This window comes from Pseudonaja textilis, chromosome 10, assembly GCF_049901715.1.
Source record: "Pseudonaja textilis isolate UNSWEBS1 chromosome 10, rPseTex1.2, whole genome shotgun sequence".
Taxonomy (NCBI): Eukaryota; Metazoa; Chordata; class Lepidosauria; order Squamata; family Elapidae; genus Pseudonaja; species Pseudonaja textilis.
Genome location: NC_141999.1, coordinates 5538682 through 5562415, shown reverse-complemented (window position 1 = coordinate 5562415; position 23734 = coordinate 5538682). Strand labels below are relative to the sequence as shown.

At 37.3% G+C, this 23734-nt stretch overlaps 1 protein-coding gene across 2 annotated transcripts in view; it reads left to right on the top strand.

Moving 5' to 3' along the window:
- The window catches only part of CSMD2 (CUB and Sushi multiple domains 2), a 635577-nt gene that overhangs the window by 382138 nt on the left and 229705 nt on the right, over positions 1–23734 (top strand). The window contains exon 13 of one of the 2 annotated variants that reach the window (XM_026702685.2): positions 11803–11985. The exons of the other annotated variant lie outside the window; for it this stretch is intronic. Coding sequence (XP_026558470.2) covers positions 11803–11985 — 183 coding nt within the window. The remainder of the gene's footprint in view (positions 1–11802; positions 11986–23734) is intronic. 2 annotated transcript variants of the gene reach the window in all.

Below are 23734 nucleotides of genomic sequence, written 5' to 3'. Positions count from 1 at the left end.
TAAAATCGTAGGTGTCCTTTAAAGAAACATTATTTCAGTTCAAAGCCTAATTAATTCCATTCAGGGCTATGCAACTTGTTAATCTTGCCTACTTTCAAGTCTTCTTTAGCAGTATAATATACTAATTCTCCATTTTTCTATGGATTTAAAACAAATATAGAAAATGTTATAACCAAACGTTGACACGTCCAACAAATGAAAGTTTGGTAATATCTTAATCTACTGTGTTTTTAATTGAATTGCCCAATAATTTCTTCCAAAACATATCATCTTGATTTTGATTTCTGAAACACAGATTTGACAGGGATGAAAACTTTAAAAATGTTAATTTCTGTGATGCAAACTCCCTTTTTTAATGTAATTACCACGGTTCCCAAATATCTTTCAGAAAGTCACATCCCCATTTGTTTTGCCTTCAAATTCAGAATACTATGCAGTCATTCTGTCTGGACTTTGAAAAACATGCTGTATGCTTTGAAATCTTGAACAACTTCAGGACTTTAATTTTGCTCCGCATACATTTGCTCACATAAAATATGGTTGATGATGTACACACCTTCTCTGTTGTGGCACTAGGGACATCCTCTTGAGATCTCCTACTTCCTCCTCAGTGTAAATAAAAGAGTCCTGAAAACTAGAAAAAAATGATGATCATGTATATTTTATTGCTTTAGAAGGTTTTATCATCTAGATGCTTGGGGATTTCAATGTAATTTAGGATTGGTTTATAGTACACTGCCCAGAGTCATTGTAGAATTAAACAGACTAAGACATTTAATAAAATAATTACATGCATGCTTAAGTTTTGAAATCAAATCTAAAGCATTGCATAACTCTATTATATTAAAATTGAAATTAAAATAGTTATATGATTTTCTATGTATTAGACCAGCAGAGTAATATCTCAAAGGGAGATGAAATTGCTCATCTTAAAAATAAAGTAACAAATATTCTGTCCCTAAAACAAAGATGAGGAGAAGGGTTTTCATTCAGCATTGTTGAGGTAGCTGTATATTTCTCTCTCTTGGTGGAAGGGAGAGGGAAGGGACGGATGGGCAGTTCTTCAGTGTGGATTGAAAGTTTAAAGCTTAATACTTTTTCCTAAAATTATCCTTCAAATTAAGGTTGAATCTTGGTGATTTCATTAACATACCAATGTTATCTTTGCAGTAGCATTTTTATTTTGGGGTGGAGGAACTTCCTAATGAAACTTTGCTGGCCCCTCACGCAAGGGTTGTCAGTTTCCAGGGAGAGAACACTTAAACTCAACTCTGTTTAGCATTTGAACCCAGTTAAAACAGAAGAGGTGCTGCCGATACAATTAAATAATTGGAATGAGGACTGAAGCAAGTAGTTAATGCCTTCCCATTGCCTGTGGGTCACAATCCAAGTCTTAATACCCCATTGTGAGTTTCCAGAGAGAAAACATGACACTGAAGAAGAGAACTGCACAATTAAGGTCATCTGTAGTTCAGCTTGTGGATTATTCAAAAGGCTGAATTTTCATGAATTTAAGAGCATCCTTTTATCTTGTGACACAAGCATGCATCAGCACTCCTTCTACATAATTTGTTTCTGTTTGCAAACCATGCAACCTGTTTTCCCTGAGGCAAATTTCCTATCATTTGAACCAGATCAGTGAGATTTTCTACAAGCTTGATTTGATTATCCTTAAAGTTTGCTGGAGGTTATGAGAATCAAAGATCATGATGGCAAGAAGCCAACCTAAATATTTTAGGACATTGTCCTCTCTAGACCTACTGAACTTTGGCCATTTATCTGGGCATCCCATGGATGCATTCATGCAATTTCTTGGCAGCAATAAGGAAATAGATTGCCAGCGTCTTCTTTCTCAATGTTTTTTCAACTTCCCTCCTACCAAAAGCTCTAGTGTTACCTCCAGGTTTCCCATCCATGAACCAACGAGGTTCTGGTAAGCTTTTCAAATGCAATCAAGATTGATATACTTATGCACAAACACAAACATTAATATAAGATCTAGTTTATTGAAACCACTAATCAAAGTCTTCAAAAATCAAGTATCCTTTGAGTTGAGTTGTACTTCTGATGATATTTTGGATATGGTAGCATTATGGAAGCAGTTTGCCACTGCCTTTTTGTAATTTCTTGCAGCAAAGTATTTTCAGAAGTACTACGGGGAGCAAAAAATTAAAGAAAAGGATGTTAAGTTCTTAGCTGATTGGTTGTTTTGTGGCTCTATTTCCTGATAACTCCCACATTTTGTAGACAATGTCAAAAATGGGCTGCAGTGGCTTAAATATAGTCTGGACTGAAGATATTTTTTTCCTAAAATGAGAGAAGAAAAACCTGACCAAAGTTATCATCCTAAATTTTTATAGGATGGGAAAGGTAGTAAAATTTCTACATTCAAATAAAGTCCATGATTACTCAGGCATGTTGATGCTGTTTTCTTGGCAATGATAGTGTAGAGTTTAATTGTAACACCTACTTGGGTGTTTCTTCATTGTCTTAATCTAATCACCAGTCCCAGGCTTTTCTGGAAACTTCCATCAACAGTTCAACTAAATTTGACTCTGGCTAGCTTTCTGAGATTAACCAAAGTCAGTGCTGCAGCCTAGTTAGGCATCTCATCGACACATCTATGAACTGGGCTAACTAAACTTCTAAAAGAAGATAATTTCATTGCTAGACTAGGTAACACTATCAGTCCTAGTGAGTGTAAGGTTTGTACCCTATTCCTTGCCTGGCTAGTATTGGGATGGATATATGTATGGCATGTGTTATTTTTCCTGAGTAATCCTTGATTAGGGTATTGTTTTCTGCTAGATTGTTTGTTAATCCCTATTTACCTGGGTATAGACTGCTGGAGAGACTGTATTCTGGTCTGTTTCCTTTTTAACTTTTTAAAACAATCTGTTCTGAATGATGTGACCATGGAGTTTACCTCTATGTGTCTTGTAGGGGAAGATTTCTCTGAATCGTAAGCTTCCAGGAATTGCATAGCATTTTTGTATTTAGCTTAGTCTAGGATGCTCACAGTTTTCCAGTTGAAACTACAGTACAATTGAGTCTGCCCAGGTCATTCTGAGATTAAGGAGTTTTGTCATGACTGCTAGTTAGTGTTCATGGATGTGCTCTGCTGGTCTTCAGTTCCTTTTCATAGGTTGCATTTGTTATGCTATTGTGTGTTTAGTGGTCAGGTATTTTTTGATAAATCTGATGAAAAAGTTAATTGAGCTAGTTTAGTACCAACCTGAGCTGGTTTGGTTTCAGATAAAATGAATCTCTTTGAGTTAATTTTCAGAATACTTGATGTAGTTTTTGGTATTTGCATAACACACAACCTCAGCACTAGATTATCCACTAAATATTGGTGGGACTCCAAGAAGAAGCAGCTATCATACAAGACCATGGCAAAAAGTAGTTGTCCACGTCCTGCTTTAATCAAGAGTGGTCTATGGGATGAAGTTTGAAGGAATGTCATGAGATAAATGCCTCAAGTAAAGTAGTACTGCTGGAAGAATGTGGTTTGATGCAAAAACAAGTTGGCCCAGATAAGTCCTGTAAATCTGTTGGGGACACATTGGGCACCCAGCTAAATCTTGCTTTACAAGCACAACAAGCAGACTTTTCTCAAACAATTTTATTCATTACCTTGCAGACATTCCTCCTATATCAGACACTTTCTTCATCTAGTTTTCAAAAGAAAAAGATGGGAACAAATATTTTCTGCTGAGATAGACAGATAGACAGATAATATGGTTCCCTGCATGAAAAGCATTCTAAGTTTCTCAACTTTTGAGATGAACATTTGTTAAGTATGCACAGGATAATTATTTTTACTGCCCTTTCCCCACATTTCTTCTCTCGCTTTCTGTCACTCTTCCAGACTGAACGCTATTCAACTCTTAATGATTTTAAAACTTAATGGAGTGAAGATTAAAAGGGGAGCAAAAACTCGCATTGTTAGCTTGACGTTTTGCTCCAGCCATCTGGAGCTGAAGTTGCTTTACTTCCACCTCACACACACACCCCTTTCTCCTTGACTTTATGAAGCTTCCTTTATAAAACTGAAACATGAAGATGTGGCTGAAGATGACCTACAATAAAATGTTCTGCTTTTCTTCTAACCAGAAATACGTGTAACTTCATCCCTTCCAAGTTTGTGTTAGAATTGTTTCATCTTAAAGATGTAAAGTTTGTCAGTGGTTTTTTAGATCAGTTGTTCCCATTATTTCTCAATGAGAAAAATTTACATCCATAGTGAAAAACTCTTTCCCACAAGTGAAAACCTATTTCTGGCATGCACTAAATTTCAGTGATAAATTGACTTCTTATCTCTTTCTGTGATCTTCAAATATTTAAATTCACCCTTTTTTAGTCATACCCCAATTTCAATGGGGGAATGTTGTTTATCCATATAACACAGCTAGGGACAATAACCTGGAACCAAGAAATTGGATGCTTTAGAAACAGAACCTTGAGATGTGGAGCTGGAAAGCCTAAGATCCCATTTGAACTCTGAGCTTATCTCTTCATTTAAATAAGAGAGTCTTAAAGGTGAAAATGGAAGATTGAGGATTTTCACTCCCTCCTTTTATTCTTCAAGGATCTGAAACAGGAGTCTGCAGGGGTGAAATCCAGATGCAGGAACCAAAGCAAATATTCAAGTCTCACTGTAGTGTTTATTAAACAGTAGGTGATGGAGGGAACCCCACAAAAGATTAGTCAATCACCCTTTAAAGGGAAAGATGCGCTGATATTTAGACTTTTCAGGGGACAGTAAAGAAAGGAGGGGAAATTATGCATGCATACATATTCATAAGGAATAAAGTAATATATCTCAGGTTATTTCCTGCCCTTCTGTTTTCTACTGAGAACAATAGTTTTTTGTATCATTTGCATCTTGAGTTTCAGGTTCCAATGGAAATATTTTGATAAATTGGCCATTGCTTTAGGGTAGAATTCTCCAACTAGTACAATGTTAGTGGTCATGTAAAATCAGTGGTAAATCCTAATATTTTAAGGATGATAATTACGGTGAAACACATTCATTTCTCTTTCTTCTTCTAAGCCTTGGATGCTTCCATTTAGGACAAACAACATAAACTGAACTGAAAAGTTTTTTCAGCTTCTAACATACCCTCCCTTCCATTGTATATTTTGGGCACAGATTCCGGAAGATGATGCAAATACCTATAACAGTTGTATTGATTTTCCAGTGGCTGTTTGCATTCATATTATGCAGTGAGAAATTCACCCAATCTATTCTAAGGCAGCAACAGTTAATAGCAGCTGACAGACAGGATGTCTCATGTCCTGCTCTGCATTTAGTTATCTACAAAATAAAGAACATTTATTTTTCTTTCTTTTGCACTGAATTTGTCTGGACAATGTTTCAAGAGCTTTTTTTGGTCGTTGATTTTCAGTGCATGTTTATTCTTCCTCAGAAATTTCACATTTCTGTTGAAAGGAAAACATAAATAACTAGACTTGTTTTTGTTTTCAGAATATACTCCAAAGAAAGCTGAGGCCATTGAAAAATTGTTGAAGTTCTTAGGTTGTATTGGTAAAAGGCAGAGACATGAAACAAATGTATGCTTACCATATTCACTGCAGGTTGCAGTTATATGGAATGCTGGATGTGTTATAAGGCCCAGTTCAAGATTATGAAGGTCAAAGTGAATCCCAGTAAGCTGGGATAAAAAAATGTTGGAACAAATCATGAAAACATTCAAAAAATTCCTAGCTCCCCATTTTAGTAGAACCAGAACCAGAATGAACTTGTTGTGACCATTGGACATTCCTGTTTTTCATTGTAGGGCATCTTCCTATAATATTAGTAACAGTTGCCTTATCTATATCCCTCTTCCTTGGTCTGCTCTCCTCATCCTCCTCTCCTCTGGCAGAGGGGGGAAAGGTGTAGAATTGCATTCGCAAACTAGCTGCTCGTTTCACAGGCTTGCCTGCAAATGTCTTAGATAAAATGGATGAAATGCACAATATAAAAACTCATAATAGCTGAATTTCATGACATGATCATCATCAAAGTTAAGAGATATGCTGTACGCCACATCTGTGGACAAAAATCTAAGTTTTCAAGGCCTTGCAAAAGGCCAGTAGGGTTGGGAGTGATTTTATCTCAGAGGGAATGAAACTCCAAAGAGTGATGCCACTCTCACAGCTGCATCAGAAAAGCACCTGGGTCCAGCTAGCTAACACTCTTTAGCCTGCAAACAGATCATGACCTTCTTGCCAGAACAATTTGGGAAATAGTTCCATAAAGAAGTACTATCAGCTTCTCTTCCTTGTATGTTGATGATGTTGATTGATGAGGAGGAAGAAGATGATAGATGCACAGTCAGGCAAATATATTATCACGTTTACCTGTGAAAAAGTATCATCACAGGATGATATATTATTAAATAAATTGTTAATGTTAATGATTTTAATTATTTAGTATGTCATATAGTTAGTTTTAATTAAATTTTATTCATAAAATTATTACAATTTTATATGTATATTATAATGTAATTATACTATCATTACAAATATAAAAATAAAACATAAACCAAAACATTTTATCAATAGCATTTTATATCATAATTAAAAAAAATAATTATTATTGACTAAAAGTATTTTTATTGTTATACACAACAGCACGAAAACACAGCTTCCAGTTCTTTACCAGGCATTGACCTTTGTTCACACTGAGTTCTTCCCTAAACACTAGGATGCTGTGATATATCATTCCAGTATGTGTGCAGATCCGAGAAGTGTGGCCTTTGGTCATTGACAGGTGGACATTTTGCCAATGCACATATTTTCTATTATTATGATGATCGGTTGTACTCAGCCAGATGTTTAATCTGGATTTGGCTTTTTTTTTTTTTTAAATCTACCTATCAAGTCCGTCTCAGGACCTGAGATAGGCAGATGCTGTTTCATGGTGTTAAAGGATGTGTGCTGCCCCAAGTAAAGTTGCCTTTGGCAATTGACTGATGATCTTTGTCAATGCTGATGGCCTTCTAGCGAAGCTGCAGATGTTTTAGATTGCACCTAAGGCAGCTATCACTGTTGGTACTATCTTTGCTTTCTTTTGTCACAGTCATTCTATTCTATTTGCAGGTCTTCCTATTTTTCTCTAGTTCTTTCTCTTTTATTCTATTGTCTCCAGGTAGTACCATGCTCATTCTCCAGACTTCTTTTGCTTTTCCTGTTGACAGTTGTTAAGTCTAGCATGTTTTGTGACAGGTGCTTCTCTGTTTAAATTCTGAAATCCCAGAGCATTTTAGCTTCTTTGTTATCTATTACTTTGTCTATTTTTTTGGTCCCACCAGTTCTTGCTTGCAAGCAAACTATATTTCTTGCAGATATTTCAATGCATCATTGTTATTTTTATTATGAGTCACTGCATAGACACCAGATGTTTAGACTGGACTTGCCATTTTTACCCAACTATTATTATTATTATCCTTCAGGTAGTGAACCAGAATATTTGACTAGCACTAAGCAGACATTCTGCATTCCATTGATTCTGTTCCTCCCCAAGCTAAGAGAAACATTTGTGAGTCTTTTCTTGTCTGAAGCTTCAAAATTAGCTTTCTGTGAGGACAATTAATTAGAAAACACGCATGGGGAGTTCATGTTCTGCCTCCTTTCACAAGAAATTGTAGGGGAAAAAAACTAGTGCAGTATGTACAATTGATACATCCCAAGGGAATAACTGTAGGTAGAGATTAATTTCTTCCCAATTCATCTCTGAAAATCATACAATACCATGCCATACATTCTCTATTTGCCTGTTTCATTCATTCATTCATTCATTCATTCATTCATTCATTCATTCATTCATTCATTCATTCTGTATAGCTGTCAATCGCATCTCAGTGACTGGGTATCTCACAACAATTAAAGCAATAGCCAAATCAAAAAACAAAAAACCACCACAAAATAATTTTAAAAGCCTACAAACCCTCAATAACACATTAAAAACAGAAAAATCAACCTCAGTGTTCAGTCAGTGCCTCATCCTCACAGGCATTGAAGCAGCTCTCCGCTATCAGCTGACCTCCAAGCATGATGGCAGTGCCATGTTTTCAAAGCTTTCCCAAAAGCTGGTTGGTTTGATGTTCCAAAGGGCAGATTCCATGGCAGAAAAGGTTCTCTTCTTCCCTCAACATGTCTCCCCTGCCAGACATGATGAGATTGTGACAAGGGAGAAGCGATCTCTCAAATATCCTGATCCCATGGTATGTAGGGCTTTACAGTTCCTCATCAGCAACTTGAATTGAACCTAGAACTATACTGGTAGCCAGGGCAACGGACAAACCAGAGATGTAAAGTGTGCTGATTGAGGAGCAGGCATAGCTCCCCGTGCTACTGTATTTTGCACGAGCTGCAGCTTCCACACGCTCTTCAAGGGCAGCTCCATGTAAACCATATTACAGCAATCCATTTGTAATGAATCTGGGGTGGAAACGATTGAGAAGAGGTACAAATGGCGCACAATATGAAGCTTAACCAAAGGCCCTCCAGGCTAGAGCTTTCACCTGCTCTTTGAACAGAAGTTGTGGCTCATGAGTCTCAACCAAGACAATATCAAATGAAAGAAATTAGTTTTGGGCAGAAATGTAATCTGAGAAATCCTCTCAGACATGACTAGTTCTCGTGAAGACAAAGGGAGCAGAGGGAAAGCATATTAAGATTTGCAGGATTCTATTGTTATAACCTGAAAAAGTGGTAGAATCTTACTTGTCTTTGGTTTCCAAGTTGGGCCTGCCTTAGAAAACTGGCATCAATGTTTTCACCTGGTGGGCTCTATGGATGGATAGAATTCACATGGTTGTGATCTAATCCAAAGCCCCTGCCACTCCCTCATTCCAGTTAGCAGTTAGAGCCTCAATCAGACCATGAAGCAGACCATCAGGAACAACTCCAAAATCCTTCTGGAACCTGTCAGGGTTACTTGTTCCTTGGGAGGTTCTGATTGAGTTAGGTCCCACCTCTTTGCGGTGAGAAATGGCAACATTAAACCTCAATAGCTACCAAGGAGCTGTGACAAAGGAGTAACAGAAAACTCACCCAATTCCAGATTTAAATGAACTCCAGTTCCAGTGTATTATCACATCTGTGGTTGATGGCTGTCATGTAGCCATGAACTCCTGAATTAGCCCAAATGCCACTCTCAGAAAAGAGAACTTGAAGTCTCCTAGAATCACAAACCTTGACAACTCCACCACCAGTCTGGTTATGCAGTCAAGACTCTCAGGCAGGGAAGTTCCCATACATCAATTACCCAAGTATGTTAAAAATATTAACTTTATTTCTAGTTTAATCTACAGGTAGGCACTAAAATAAAGTTGTGGGTGAGCATCCAAAAGGGCCGTGTTTCTTCCATAATACCACCTGGGACATTTTAACTATGACTTTTAATCATAGCAATGTTTTCATATAACATGTTACATTAGAAGCAAGTAGATCACAATATGCTCAATAAGAGCCTTCTGTTAGAATGATGCTATTTTAGCAAAATAAAGGATTTCTCACACTCCACCACCCCCACCCCACCCCACCCCGGTCATTTTTGTCATTGCCATCTCTGTGCCTGGCTTCTTTGGCAAAAGCATTGTCTCTTTTCTGGATTCAGTTAAATTTTATTTAGGGAAAAAGGGGGGAAAGGCCAATTCCCAGCCAGCTTGTATCCAAACAAGTAATGGATCACTGCAAATCTTCAATAACTGAACATTTCTCTTTAAAGAAGATCTTTCAAAAGAAATTTTAAGAAGAGAGAGTTAAGATTAGGGGTGGGATTCAAATTTCTTAACAACCAGTTCTGTGGGCACGGCCTAATTTGTGGGTGTGGCTTGGTGGTCATGTGACTGGCTGGGTCGCTTGTATGTAAATACTGTAAATATATATATATATATATATATATATATATATATATATATATATATATATATATATATATTTACAGTATTTACATACAAGCGCACCCATATATATATGTGTGTGTGTATATATATATATATATATATATATATATATATATATATATATATATATATATAGAATTTTTATTTTAAAAAAGAGCAACCTTTACCCAAAATCAGGCAAAGCAGGCAGGCAGATTGAGCTGCTTGCAGAATCACAGCTTCACTCCCAGATCTGCCTTTCTGCGATCTGCTGCCTGAGTCTGCACTGAAAAATAGAAGCTTCAATCCTAAGGAAGGTTCAGCTCTGCTCTCAGGCCACTTCTCCCTCCCCCAAGCCCCTGAATAGCCACCCCTGACTGGGCCTCAGGGAAGCCTCCTGGGTGGGGTGGGGTGGGTGGGGACGGGAGGGACCAGCCAGTGGTTCGATTTGCCAGTTCTCAGAACTGCGCAGAATCATAACAACCGATTCTATAGAACTGATCGGAACTGGTAGAATCCCACCCCTGGTTAAGATTGTTCACACTAGTTTTCTTAAATTACAAAAAGCAAACTGATAATGAAAAATGGCCAGAGTGACTGCAGAGTATGATTTTTTAAGAGGCAATGTTTTATGTGTGACACAAGGAGAGCTTTGGGTGCATCATCTGAAAAAACCCTTGAGGGAATCGCTGCTCTGTTTGTCTCTTCAACCTATCCCATATACTGTAGCAGTGCTCACATTTCCTTCTTGTCCATGTTTGTCATGATTAAGGGTAGGCGTGGGTCTTCACAGGGCATGGTTAAAAAAAATGTCAAGATAGCTGTCACAATAATGCAATGGAAACTCCATCAATTTTTATGTGTACTGCAAACTTTTATTTAAAAAACCGCAGGTAGAACTGTGATGGCATTGTTTGGGCCACAGTCTTGACTTTTTGACCATACCCAGCAGACATCCCTCATGAGAGGCATCTGCAGTATTTGGATCTGAAATGGGAAAAGTGCTTCAGGACCAACATATACACCTTTACTCTACCTGTCTCTATGCCCTTGACATTCCCTGAATTGAAGCATACATTGTTTGGGAATTTTGTAGTTACCATGTAAGTTCAGGAAAAGGAGTGCCTTCTTTAAGATGGTGTTGACAGGTACAGCAGGTGCACCTGTACCAGGTCAGTAGCACTTCTCCCACTTTTGATGCTGATATTCATTCCTTGGCTGAATGAACCCCAAGAACACAATGTTCTAAGGCATAATTCAATGTTAGGCAAAGCCAAAATGTTTGGCTTTGAGCCACACCCTAGAATAAAATCCAAGCAAATTGCATTTTATCAATGCAATGGATTAACTCCTCAACCTGGCAATCAAAGAAGAACAGAAGGAAAATATTCATATCATTTCAGTGATTCACATGACAGTTTTGAATAGCTTTATCTTTAGGGGAGATTTGGTACATTTGTCTGTCTTCTTTTTTTCCTTCAACATCTTTAAGTCTATAAACTTAAAAGGAAGAAGAATGACAGGAACAGAGTCTTTTGTAACATCTACTTCAATCCTGATTTTTTAAATCTGTTTCTTCTATTTCTAACTCCATTTATGGACTAATTTCCCAGGAATTGCCTGCAAGAGCAAAGGAAGAATATAGTCTAAGTAGAGAATGTGCCCAGGAGCTGGAAGGGTCATACACTGGTCCTTCTGACTTCTTCTGCTGTGACATTAGAAGTTTTCCCAAAGCATTATGAAAGCAAACAAGCCTGACCTATATTTTTTGATGAGTGTGTGTGTGTGTGTGCTTATGGAAAGAATTGCTATGATAGCAAGAGTAAAATACCAGATAAAAAATTGCATGCAGAGATTTCCTTTATGTTCCCTACATTCATATCTTTATTTGTGTTTCTTCTAGAAATTGACCAGGGAAGCTGTGGAGATCCTGGATTGCTCGCGTATGGCAAGAGAGAAGGGTCAACATTTCGCCATGGAGACTCATTGACATTTGAATGCCAGCCTGCATTTGAACTGAAGGGGAAGAAAACAATCACTTGTCAAAAAAGTAGCCAGTGGTCTTCTCAGAAACCAGTCTGTATTTGTAAGTCAGAGGGAAAGAATGTTCTTTCCCATTTAACAAGGGATGTGTCAGAAGCTATCAAATGAACAGATTGACATGTTGGGTGCAATGGAGATGGGAAGAAAAGTAAACCAAACCTAGCGGCTCCATAACCAGGATAGCTTTGAACACTTATAGATGGTTTGGAAGGATCTTGTGCTTCCAAGGATTAACTTAAATTTGAGCATAGAAAACCAGCTACTTGATTAGGGAGGCTCTGGCTACAAACTCATTCATCCAGTTGTAGTTGGCAAGCAGAGAGATCGCTGGCAGTCCAAAAGCTATTGATCTTCGGAAGTAGCTACCATTCTTTGGACCTTTCCTCCAAAGTTCCCTCATTCTTCATTAGATAGGTTTAGTAATTAAGAGATACTCAGTTCCGGGGTTTAAGAGGTAACTTCCTCAACTAATTTTATTTCTATAATGCCCTTCTTCCTATAGTAGCCCAGGAAAAAAAAATAAGAACAATTGTAGACCTTGACTAAACCCAATTTGATCCTTTTCCAAATTCTAAACTACAAAGAATACTTTGAGTTTCGGTGACTAAAACCATCTTAAAAACACACTCATGGATGGATTATAGACTGAAATAACTGGTGGAAAATCCCTTCTAAAATTACTTAAGAAGTCCTTCTTAGATGAGAGAGCACTAGGGAAATAAAGTTAATCCAGTACCTATGTCTGTCTGATGGATGCTCAAGATAGCCTGCAGGCAAGACCTCAAAGAATAATCTGAGAATCCAGACAGAAAGCTGGCTGGCTGGCTGCCTGCCTGCTTCCCTCTCTCAATAAACTGTTTATTTCTGCTTGTCATATTTTCCATTTAGTGGTTAATTGGCTCCTTTCATCCCCATTCTGATGCAAAAAGGCAATTATCACTAAGTTAAAAAAAATGCAAAGGTACAGTATAATAGACAAGAGAGATTCTCTTCCAGTATTCTCTTTTTATCTGCTCTGCTTCTGGGGAGCTTCCTGATTCTCAGCAGGGACAGTCTTGCTTCTGTCTGAATGCTTCTCACATCAAAGTGTCTTCTGCAGCCATGGTGCAATTGCTTGGGCTAAAGCTGTGATGGTGAACCTATGGCACGCATGCCAGAGGTGGCACGCAGAGCCCTCTCAGTGGGCACGTTCACCATCGCCCACTGCTCTCCAGGTTTCTGGTGTGCCAGCCAGCTGGTCTTCAAGGGTGCCAGAGCACTGGAAAATGGCCCCAAACCAGGCCAGATTCCAGGTGCTTTTCTGGGCCATTTTCAGGACTTTTGGGGGGAGTTTTTGGTGCAAAAATGAGCCCCCAAATGGCCTGAAAATGGCCAAAGAACCCAGGCTGTTTTTCAGGCTGTTTTTCAGGCTATTTTCAGTTTGAAAAACAGCCTGAAAATGGCCCCAACAATGGCAAAAAAAACAGGCATGTATGCACCGGCCAGCTGGTGTTCAGTTTTCCAGCACTCCAGTACTTGCATATGCACGTGGATGCACACATGTTTCGGTTTGGGCACTCAGTGCCAAAAAGGTTTGCCATCACTGGTCTAAAGGGTCACCTATTGGAGAAAAATAACATCTGCCTCCTCTGGATTTAAGAATGCTCACCTAGTTTTAAGATTTGCAAATATCGTACAACCTACAAAGAAAGTCTGGAACAATTTTAGTTTGCTATGTATTATATCCCATGCAGGTTTTTCCTTTCTGTGATGCTATACAATACTTGTAGATTGGTAGCTGGGTAGCTGGGTATGACTCCTACGCATTCCTCTCCCAGTGTACTAGCCCTACACATGTATTCAAATTATTCCTATGAAAACTGAAAGTGGAAATATGGGGAAGGAGACTTCCCAACATCTCTATCCTTTATTGGGTTGAAGAGTCAGATCGAACGTAGTTCCCAGCATTTTCTTTCGTTGCATCTTTATTTATTTTTTTACTAAAAGCCTTTAGACATCCTCATGTGACAGGGATTGGCAATACAGTACAGGTAATTCTGACTTTCTAGGGCCAGAAATTCAGTCATAAATCATTGCAGTCATAAGTAAAGGTACCCATATGACTGGACAGGGTTTTTTTTTTCCAATACAGGTAGTCCTCGACTTACGACCACAATTGAGCCCAGAAATTATGTTGCTAAGTGACAAATTTGTTAAATAGGTTTTGCCCAAACACAGTTATTAAGTGAATCTGGTTTCCCCATTGACTTTGTTTATTAGAAGGTTGTAAAAGATGATCACATCATCCTGGGACTCTGCAAAGTGGTAAAAAATATTGTAAATTATGATCACATGGCTATGGGATGCTGCACCCGGTCATAAAAACAAGCCTGATGCCAATACTTGAAATGTCACGTGACGGCTGGGGGGAGGGGTGCCTGATGTGGGAGACCAAGGCTATAGTTCCCCTTTATTCATGGAGGGTAGCTTCATGTAGACCACATGGAACTCTAGGCCAGAGCCCTGAATTGTATGGTCAATTCAGGTGGAGAAAATTGGATCAAAACAGTAAAGTCAAATAGATGGAACCAGAAGCTAATATATTGGACAGTTTATGGCTGAACCTGTTGTGGGAACCAACCAGGCATTTTGTCTTAGCAGATTTACTGAATCCTGCATTACTCCACACTGACTTGTTTTGAATGTACAAAGGTGGAGATGTGCTAGATTCTTGTAATTAAGTGTACTGATCTCTCTCTCTCTTTATGAAAACCTGTTGTTGTTGTTTTTAGAGTAACCAGTAACAGCCCAAATATCTTATGCTATCTAATGGTTCAGAACTTGATTCTAGAAATAAGGCTTCAGTAGAGGAAAGATCCATTAGAAGGTCTGATAAAAGTGTATCTGTCTTTGTGTTCATATATAAACTGGTCACATTAATATTCTGCTTCTGTTTCTACAGCTTATAAGTGGAAACTGCAGAGTGTCACATCAACACCCAAGTAAATTGTTCAGGCTTACTTGTAGACTTGTAACTGTGATTGAATACAGATGAGGATCAAACAGTAGATACGTGTTGAATTGGAATGGTATAAAAGATATAAAAAGGAACTGGAACTTTGCATGTTCAAACTGTAAGAACTGGCATGAATTTTGAAATGGAGGTGCATACCTTATAGAACACCCATATTGTATGTTTAATGTGCCTATATCTTAGAACAACACCTGTTTCATTTAAATGGTGTGAGAGCCATTTTGGTATAATTCAGACTAGTTTTGCAATTACATAAGTTGGTTGTTGGTTTAGAAACATTGCCTGTGATGCTGTTGTCAAGTGCTCTAAGATAGGGATGGGTAACCATGTTTTATCAAGTGAGGCATCTATTCTGCATTACTCTGTTAGATTCGGCTTTGGAACTAAAAGCAAGAAATAGGTGGGACTGAATGAAATGGTATTGCAAAATAGGTTTCTCAATAAGGTTAGTGTGGCTGCTTGAACATGTAACCATAAAATGGAAATCATTTCATCAACTTTTGTAAGAAAGATGTTGTATACAGGATGGGTGTTGGGAAGAAAGATCCATAGTCCCAGCAGATCAAAGGGTGGCTGGAGCTCTGCTTTATTTCTGGGTCCTGAATGATAGCATCAAAGGGATTCACAAGAGAAAGTAATGTGTACCAAAAGTAGCAGCGTCTCCCTCCCCCTCTCTTTTCATGTCATTCTCAATTCTCAGATGAAATGCAACACTTGAAAGGAAACATGGGTGAAAGGGGTCTTACAGTTCATAAAATCTTTTCGGCTGAAAAAAAAAAACATATCTCAAACAGAAAGTTACGGAGAAGTGGGGTGGCTGCCTGAGGATTCGATTCCTCAATGCTTGACCTTTAAGCTCTAGTGGGGTCCTGGAAGTTTCATTTTCTTCAAGATGCATAGTCTCAAACATCCAATGAGTAGCAATTGTCTGAAAATTAATATTATCTTTGTGTGGATGAATTACTTCTCCGTGTCAGAGAAGCACATTGCTGCAATAGGTTATCTGTACTGAAGTATGTGAGAAATTGAAACAATCAGAAGACTGTACTGTGATGGTAAAACAGGTCTGTTTGAGTTAAGTGTGATTGTTTTCAAGTGTAAGGTTACATTTATCTGACTCACTCAGACTTTGTTATTATTTTGTTAGCAATTTGTTTGAAAATGAGCATCTCATTTATGTGCGTCTAAAGAAGGAAATAACACTTTTCAATTTGAAATAGGAGAATTAAGTTTTGGTTATGGATGTCTGGGTTTTTCTGTTCTCCACATAATGTGTCTTAAAGATGTACTGTATGTTATGTTCTTTATAATTTAATATTCAGTTTTCTCCATGAGAACATGTTTTTTCATTAAAATTCATGAGATACAACCCAGGTTGCTCTGTCATATTTCTTGACAACATTTGAGTAACTACACTAAACTTGTGGTCTATCCTATCATTTGATGACAGAAAAGAACACTTTTTGTGATAACAATTATGCCAATCATGATGTAAATATCATACTAGGTAATATACTTGCTTCATTTCTGGCCTTAACTTGTGTCCTGAATCATGTTTAAGGAAAATGGAGCTTTGTGTATTTCTCCAGAAATTGTAAAGAAGATGGAGAAGAAGATATGCAGCAGAAAAGTACAGTTGGCCCTTGACTTACAACCATAATTGAGCACACAATTTCGGTCATAAGTTGCCATGGTCATAAAGAAGGTCAACATGCATTCATGCCAATTTTATGATCTTTTTTTTGCAGCTGGTTGTAAAGTGAATGTGTCCATTGTAAATTGAATGCTATGGTCATTAAATGAACATTGCAGTTGTTAAGCAAACCCATAGTTGGCTATGAGGTGGTTTTGGCTAAAAATTAAAAGTAAATGCCAGTTTCTGGCAAAAAAAAAACATTGTAAAGCATGGTAACATGATTACAGGGCGCTGCACATGACTGCCAATGCAGGCTGGTTGCTGAATGCCCAACATGCAGTCACATGACTGTACAGGCGAAATCCGGACATCAGAATTTCAAATCGCATTTTCTGAGCCTGTAATAACTTCAAAGGGTTGCAAAGTAACTGGTTGTAAATCAAGGCTATTTAGTGTCTCTCCTCATAGTGTCTCTTCTCAGAGGCCCCCAGTTTATTTACTGTTTATTCCTACACTTCTTCATTTATTTTGCTGTTTGATTCTTTGAACTAACCCAAAATGGCTGCCACAGCAGCATACTATGAGTTAAAGCTCAGGAGAACTAAATATAATATGCACTGCACACAGCATTATCCACTTGAACTGTACTTGTCTACTTCTATATTTCCTTAAATTTTAGGTTCAATGCCTGAGAGGATGCAGGGAGATGGTGCTGAGTAATAAAAGAGTCAGGATGGGCCAGTTTCCTTTCCCAAATTTGCAGTTGACAAGTAATTTCATTGAAGGCTCCCAACTTTGAAATATACAGCTTGTTATTGAAGGGAGACAGGAAATACCCAATGCACAATCTTGATTGCATGGTTTCCTGGTCTAAAGCTGTGTCTTTACACTAAATCAAGAAACAATAATCCACTTTTCTGTTCTAGCTGGTTGTGCAGATGTAGCTCTATCATTAGTTATGGTTCAATATATCATGCCAACCAGAGATATCCTTGGCAAGAATGTCAGATAAGTTAAATGGTGCTGCATTTATTATGTTAAAGCTCAGACATTTAAAATGTGTGCTACATGTTACAAAAAAAAGATGGGTTTTGACTGTGCAGATGTAGCCACCATCTTAATTTTTTAAAACATGTGGAATTCCCATTGATGCTTCTGGTGCCCACCCCAATATATAGATACCAAGGGGGTGGAAGAATGTTGGTTCAGTGAATTTCAGGTAAACATGTTGCTCCAGTACAAGGTAGATTTTCTGCAGCATGCCTGGACTGTGTTGCATTCATTCAAAAATAAGCGGAACTAGTTTTCCCCAAACAGCAAGTAACTTGGCTGATCTTTGAGCCAACTCAGATCAGGTATTCTGCCTTTCTCAATAAACTGAGCATCTTTTTTTTCTCCTGACCCCTTCCTTCTCATTGATCCCTGCTCTCCAGCTCAACTTCTGTTTCCCTTCAGTTTAAATATATGCAGCCAAATTTAATCTGTGGGGAAATCACCAGCAGTATTTTCTTTTAGAGCATTGCTTTGCTTTGGGCATTCTTTACATGGAATTTGTTCCTGAAGAAAGGAAGTGGCATGTTATTTTTCTCTCCCTGAAAAATGTACCAACTTGCAAAGACTAAATGTCTGGATATTTAATTGCCAATTGCTCTACCTGAAATGTAGTTTATTAAAGTTTTCTCATAGCACCTGTTTATCCATAACATAAGCAAAACATATATTTGGAGGTCCAGTTTTGTACTGATTGTTACTCACATTCTTATAATTCAAAGGATGTCTGAAGGATGGGGAGTTAAACAGTCAAAATGTTAGTTATGCTCATTTAATCAAAACGCCTGTTTTATATGAGTGGTGCAAGTTAAAAAAAAGATCAGAGTTTCAGTTTTTATGATTGTGGCTGCCCTTTTGACACTCCTCTCTAAACACCCTTGTTTTAACGTTATTCATCTTGCTTTTAAGATGTGTATTGATTGATTTCCAAGCTACTGGCAATACAGTTAGAAATGTTATATGTGAATATGAGAACATTTGATGATTGAGAATGGTTTGGAGTTTGGGAGGAATACCACTTAAGAAATAAAAGGTTTAAATGAAAGCTTTAGTGAAGTAAAATAGTAGTTAGTGAAGTTCCTCATTTTCATCACTACTACTTCTTTAGAATGATTCTCAGTCATCCAGGTCAAGGTTGTCACAAAGGTGCTTTTTCAAAAGGCAACTGAACTTTGTTTGTTTTTCCTTGAAGATGTTTTGCTTCTCATCCAAGAAGCTTACTCAGTTCCAAGAAGCTTCTTAGAAGAACTAAAGAAGCTTCTTGGATGAGAAGCAAAACTTCTTCAAGGAAAACAAACAAAAGTCCAGTTACCTTTAAAAAAAAACACCTCTGGGTCTTCTTTGGGGCAGTTATTCATTATGTAATACACTTCTGTATCATATAAAGAGAGAGACTCCATTTGATATTATGGGGTAATATTTTATGTTTAACTTTGTTAAGGGTTTTGTACCAGGGTTGCAGCATTGGTCATGGCTTTGCACTGAGACATCTTTCCATGATCTGTGAATTTTTCAAGAGGGTGGCTTAGGATTGTTTTAACTGTACCATGAGAAATGAAGAATGAACCATACTACAAAAGTGTCCCAGTAGAATTTGGTAGCAAAAAAAAAAAAACACTAAACTATGAAATTTGATCGGCATTAGAATCTTGCTAAAAAGTCATTAAATCTTATTCACAAACTCTGCAAAGAGAATGGACATTAAAGCGATGTCTTGAGATACATAATTTATAGCCTGTCATTTAATATTTAAAATCTGTCAGACATTCATATATGACTTTCATTTTTGCTAAGATTTTAAGAAGCTCAGTCGGTATAAAAACATCTCTTTTTTACTTCTGGAATACTTTAGGAATACTAGTGGATTTTCAAGAGGCCTACAATTTAGCATTGTGGAACAGCTCTTACATTGTGGTTCCAGATGATGACAAGGCAATCTCACAGCAATTGCCCTTCTCAAATCTGGAGGGAGGAAAAAAATATGTAATTATGGAGGTTCTAGACACATTCTGTTGCTGCGGTGATTGATTACAAGGCATAATTGTTCTTGCTAATTACTTACATTTGCATAGTTATACTTAACCTATCATTCATTCTGCTGCCAAGATTCAGATGCTTTAATGATCTGGAATTTTATCAGATAGAAGGGCTGAGTTCATGAAGATAGACAGGGAAGTTTGTGATGCAGGTAAGGGGGAACTGGGAGAAATAATTAAATGATAGGCAAAGGATGACTTTTAAATTCTTCTGTATCCAAGCAGGCTGGAAACTTCATGGCTTACCTTTTTTAATTTAGAAACTGGTTTCTAAACTATTATGGTTTGTAAGATTCCTTCTGTACGTGTATCTATAGTACAATATTTTTTTGTTTTATGGCACTGAACTATATCTCTGTTTTTTACAAAATGCTTTCTCTCCCAATATGAAAATGCCTTTGTTTTATTGCCCCTGCTAGTGTGCTTCTGTTGATAACTTAATTAAGGCTTAGATTGGCCTGTTTTCCCCTTGGTCTTTGCTAGTTAGGATGGTGTATTTTGATTTGCTGTGATTTCATACTACATTTATGAAATGTATTTTCCATCCCATACTTTTGTTTCAGTTTGATTTGATTTTCTTTCTTTTCCTTTCTTTCTTTTTCTTCTTCATTTTTACTTAAAATGCAGAATATCAGTGGTTTTTTTAAAAAAAATATATTTCAGAACATACAAAGCAGAGATATTTTTATCCGGTGAGATCCCATTTACTTTTAGATCAACTTGGCACACAGTATGTCGAGTTTCTTTTCAAGGAAAATAAAATTTCAGATACATTCTCAGTGATGGCATATACTAGTCTTGAACAGCCTTCGTTCACATAGGATTCCTTATTTTTATGGATTAACTGCTTATCCTGTTTTCCAAGTTCACTAGGCCAGAAACTGAACGAAAGCCAGGATTTTCTTTATATAAGTTAAAATGATGATTTAGAGAATTCCAAACATCATGCTTGCTTTGTTACTAAATCAAGCATGATGTGTATCTGGATCATGTTGTACTGGTTGTGGTGGGAGGCAGTTAACAATGATACAAATAGTTTGGTTAAGTTATTGAAATTAACCAGAACAATGTCATGTAGCATGTCATTCACTATGACTGAGTAAAGAGATTTGGTTTGTTCCCTATGAACAAAATTTGTGATTATTGCCGCTTGCTGAGATATCGATTATTATAAGTGACCAAGTAGTACATGTTTCTGTTCTATGTCCTTTTCCTTGGCCTTCACACAACTACAGAAGACTTGATGTAGGAAGTCATCTCCACTACTTCCCTGCTCCAGGGAAGTGACTGGGTTGAAGCTTTGGGAAGCAGGCTTATTTTTTATTGGCTTCTGTGTTGTCATAGCCAGCCAGTTGTCCCTAGTTCTACTTGTTAATAAGCCACCTAGAGTGCTTATATAAGCAGAACATAGGATATAAATAACATTAGAAAATCGGTTTTGTTTAATTCATTGGTGCAGAATTGTGATTCATTGCTGATTGGTCTGTGTAAATTTTTTTAAACCTTATTTATTGGAATATGTGTAAGATGCTGAATCTATTTCAATTGGAGGGACATGTAAGCCCAATAAGTAAATAAATAGAATAGACCAATAAGTTGGTCTGAAAAATTACAAATAGTATAATAAAAACAGGCATTTGCAGATCTGTTTTGATAAGATGCTTAAACTTGCAGAAATGTGGTGACATATCATAACCTGAAAACTTGTGCAGGAATGTCAGCTGAATATAATTACAATCAAGGTGGAATTGATATGCCTGACAATGATTTTGATTTCAGGGGATATTGTGTGTGTGTGTGTGTGTGTGTGTGTGTGTGTGTGCGCGCGCATGTGCAACATGTTTATGCATATATGTCATCATCTCTGTGTTGTTGTACCATGTTAGTCTGCAGTTTTTATTTCAAAGACCTTCCATTCCAGCACTTAGCACAGTAAGGTTTTCATCAGGCATCTTCATAACCCTACTTCAACTTCATATGTCAATTCGTTTTATTTTAAACAGCCGAAATAATTTTATGCTGCTGTTGAAGTTTCATATCCCTGATAATCCTTTAGATAGGCCCTTTGGGCACCCAAAATAATTTATTTCTCATACTATAATTTTTTACTTCTTAAAACACAATGATTTTTTTGCCTTGTTAATCTCATAATGACTTGATTATACCTGTTGAATTATCCACTTCTCTCCCCATCATAAATTGGCTGGTATTTAAGAGCATTGTCTTTTGAACACAGTGGCTGCATCTCCTTTCAGGATTATAAAATTCAGACTGTGATCAATAGTTTCTCCTCACTATGTTTCCAGAATTGCTCTATAATTTTCTTTTAGCTATGATGACTTTTTCATAGAGGTCAAATTAACTTTTAAATTGGTCATTACCTCCCCCCACCCTCATTCTCCTACTTCCTTTCTTCCCACAGTGCACTTTGTCAAATCAAGCCCTAGAACAGCAGTTGGGAAAAATGAAAGATAGTGGATAAATGCTTTGTTTTGAAGTAAGAGGCTGGCTTGGAGGTGGTTCAGCAACCGAACCAAAATAATTTAATCCTGCTACCCCATTCCTGCTTAAAAAACATAAGAAAAGTTAAAATACTTGTTTGTTGGAATTCATTGTTGGAGTGTATTTCTATGCAACAACTACAGTAGTATTCAGCCAGTAATGGCAGTATTTACAAGTTTGGATCTATGGTATATCCTCTACGCTCTTTTGTTGTAAGTGGAATTTCCTGTTACAGTTAAATAGTTGAGCAGTAAAGCACATGGTGACTGTACTCTTTGTTTGCTCTGTGGTGTTTTATGTAAAACAGAATTTCTAACATTGTTACAGCAGCTTTTCTCAATCAGGTAGCCTTAAAACATATAGTATTGGTTTATAATGCCTGGAAGTCTCAACCTTCTTAAATAGGGCAAGTTTGCTATCACATCATGGAAAGATGCATTAAAGCAGTCTTCCCCAATTTAGCATCCTCCCAGGTGTTATGGATACTAAAGATATAATGGAAGTTGTAGTCTGACATGTGTGGAATTGTCCAACTAGAAAAGATGTTTTCCTGATCAGATCTGATTATCTGTAAAGATAATCTGATTATCTGTTTTTAAGATTGAGTGATATATAAGTAAGGAGGAACTATAGAAAATCACCAGCCAGAAAGTAGTCCATGATAAATCCCAGCTTGATTTGGAAACTTCTATCAAGGTTCCAGGTGACAGGGAGACATGGGTTTCTCTGGACAAAGAGATTCATTCAGCATACAAGATTTCTAAATGTTTTATTTTTCATATCCGTTGTTTTATTTATGGGTCCTCCTACACTGGCCTTGAATTTCCATTGTTTTTATTGCTGAATCTGAAGCTGTTATAAAGAACACTTGGATAACCTTAGTGCTTGATTGTTTTATGCTGCCAGGCTTCTCTCGGACCATTATTTGAACTGAAGTCTTGCAGAAAGGAACTCAAGGAGACAACTCTTATTGAGATTAAAATGAAGGAAACAAGCAACTGCAGGCTAAGATTCAAAGTACAGATTTAGTAGGCCCAAGATTAAAGCCTTAGGTATCATTACTTGCCTGTGTGCCACATGGGATGAGACTTGCTCATTTTCCACAGAAGTGTAACATACAAAAGCTTAGACAACCTGGTTAATATTACAAACACTTTCTAAGTGAACCAAAGCTTAGAAAACTTATATAAAGGGAAATGCAACATATTTTTGTAAATCTGAATGCATACTAGATGCAGTTGTTTGTACATTTTGTCAATAGAATGTTAATGAGGTGTCTTATAAAAAAAATTAGATTATTTTGATCCACTTGTGTCAGCTTTTAGAATATACTGTGTATATCACCATCAGGCCTTGTTCCTCATCTCTTCCACTGATACGTTCTAAGTATTGAATTTGTTAGTGCTTTATCTGTATGATAGTCTTGGATTTACAAAAGGGAAAGTCTTCCGCTCTGTTTAAGCAAAAGGGTTTTCATTTTCTCTCATCATTTAATACTATTTTTGGGAGGGTACTTTACTGCCAATCAAATACTCTTTTTGCCATTTTGGACAGG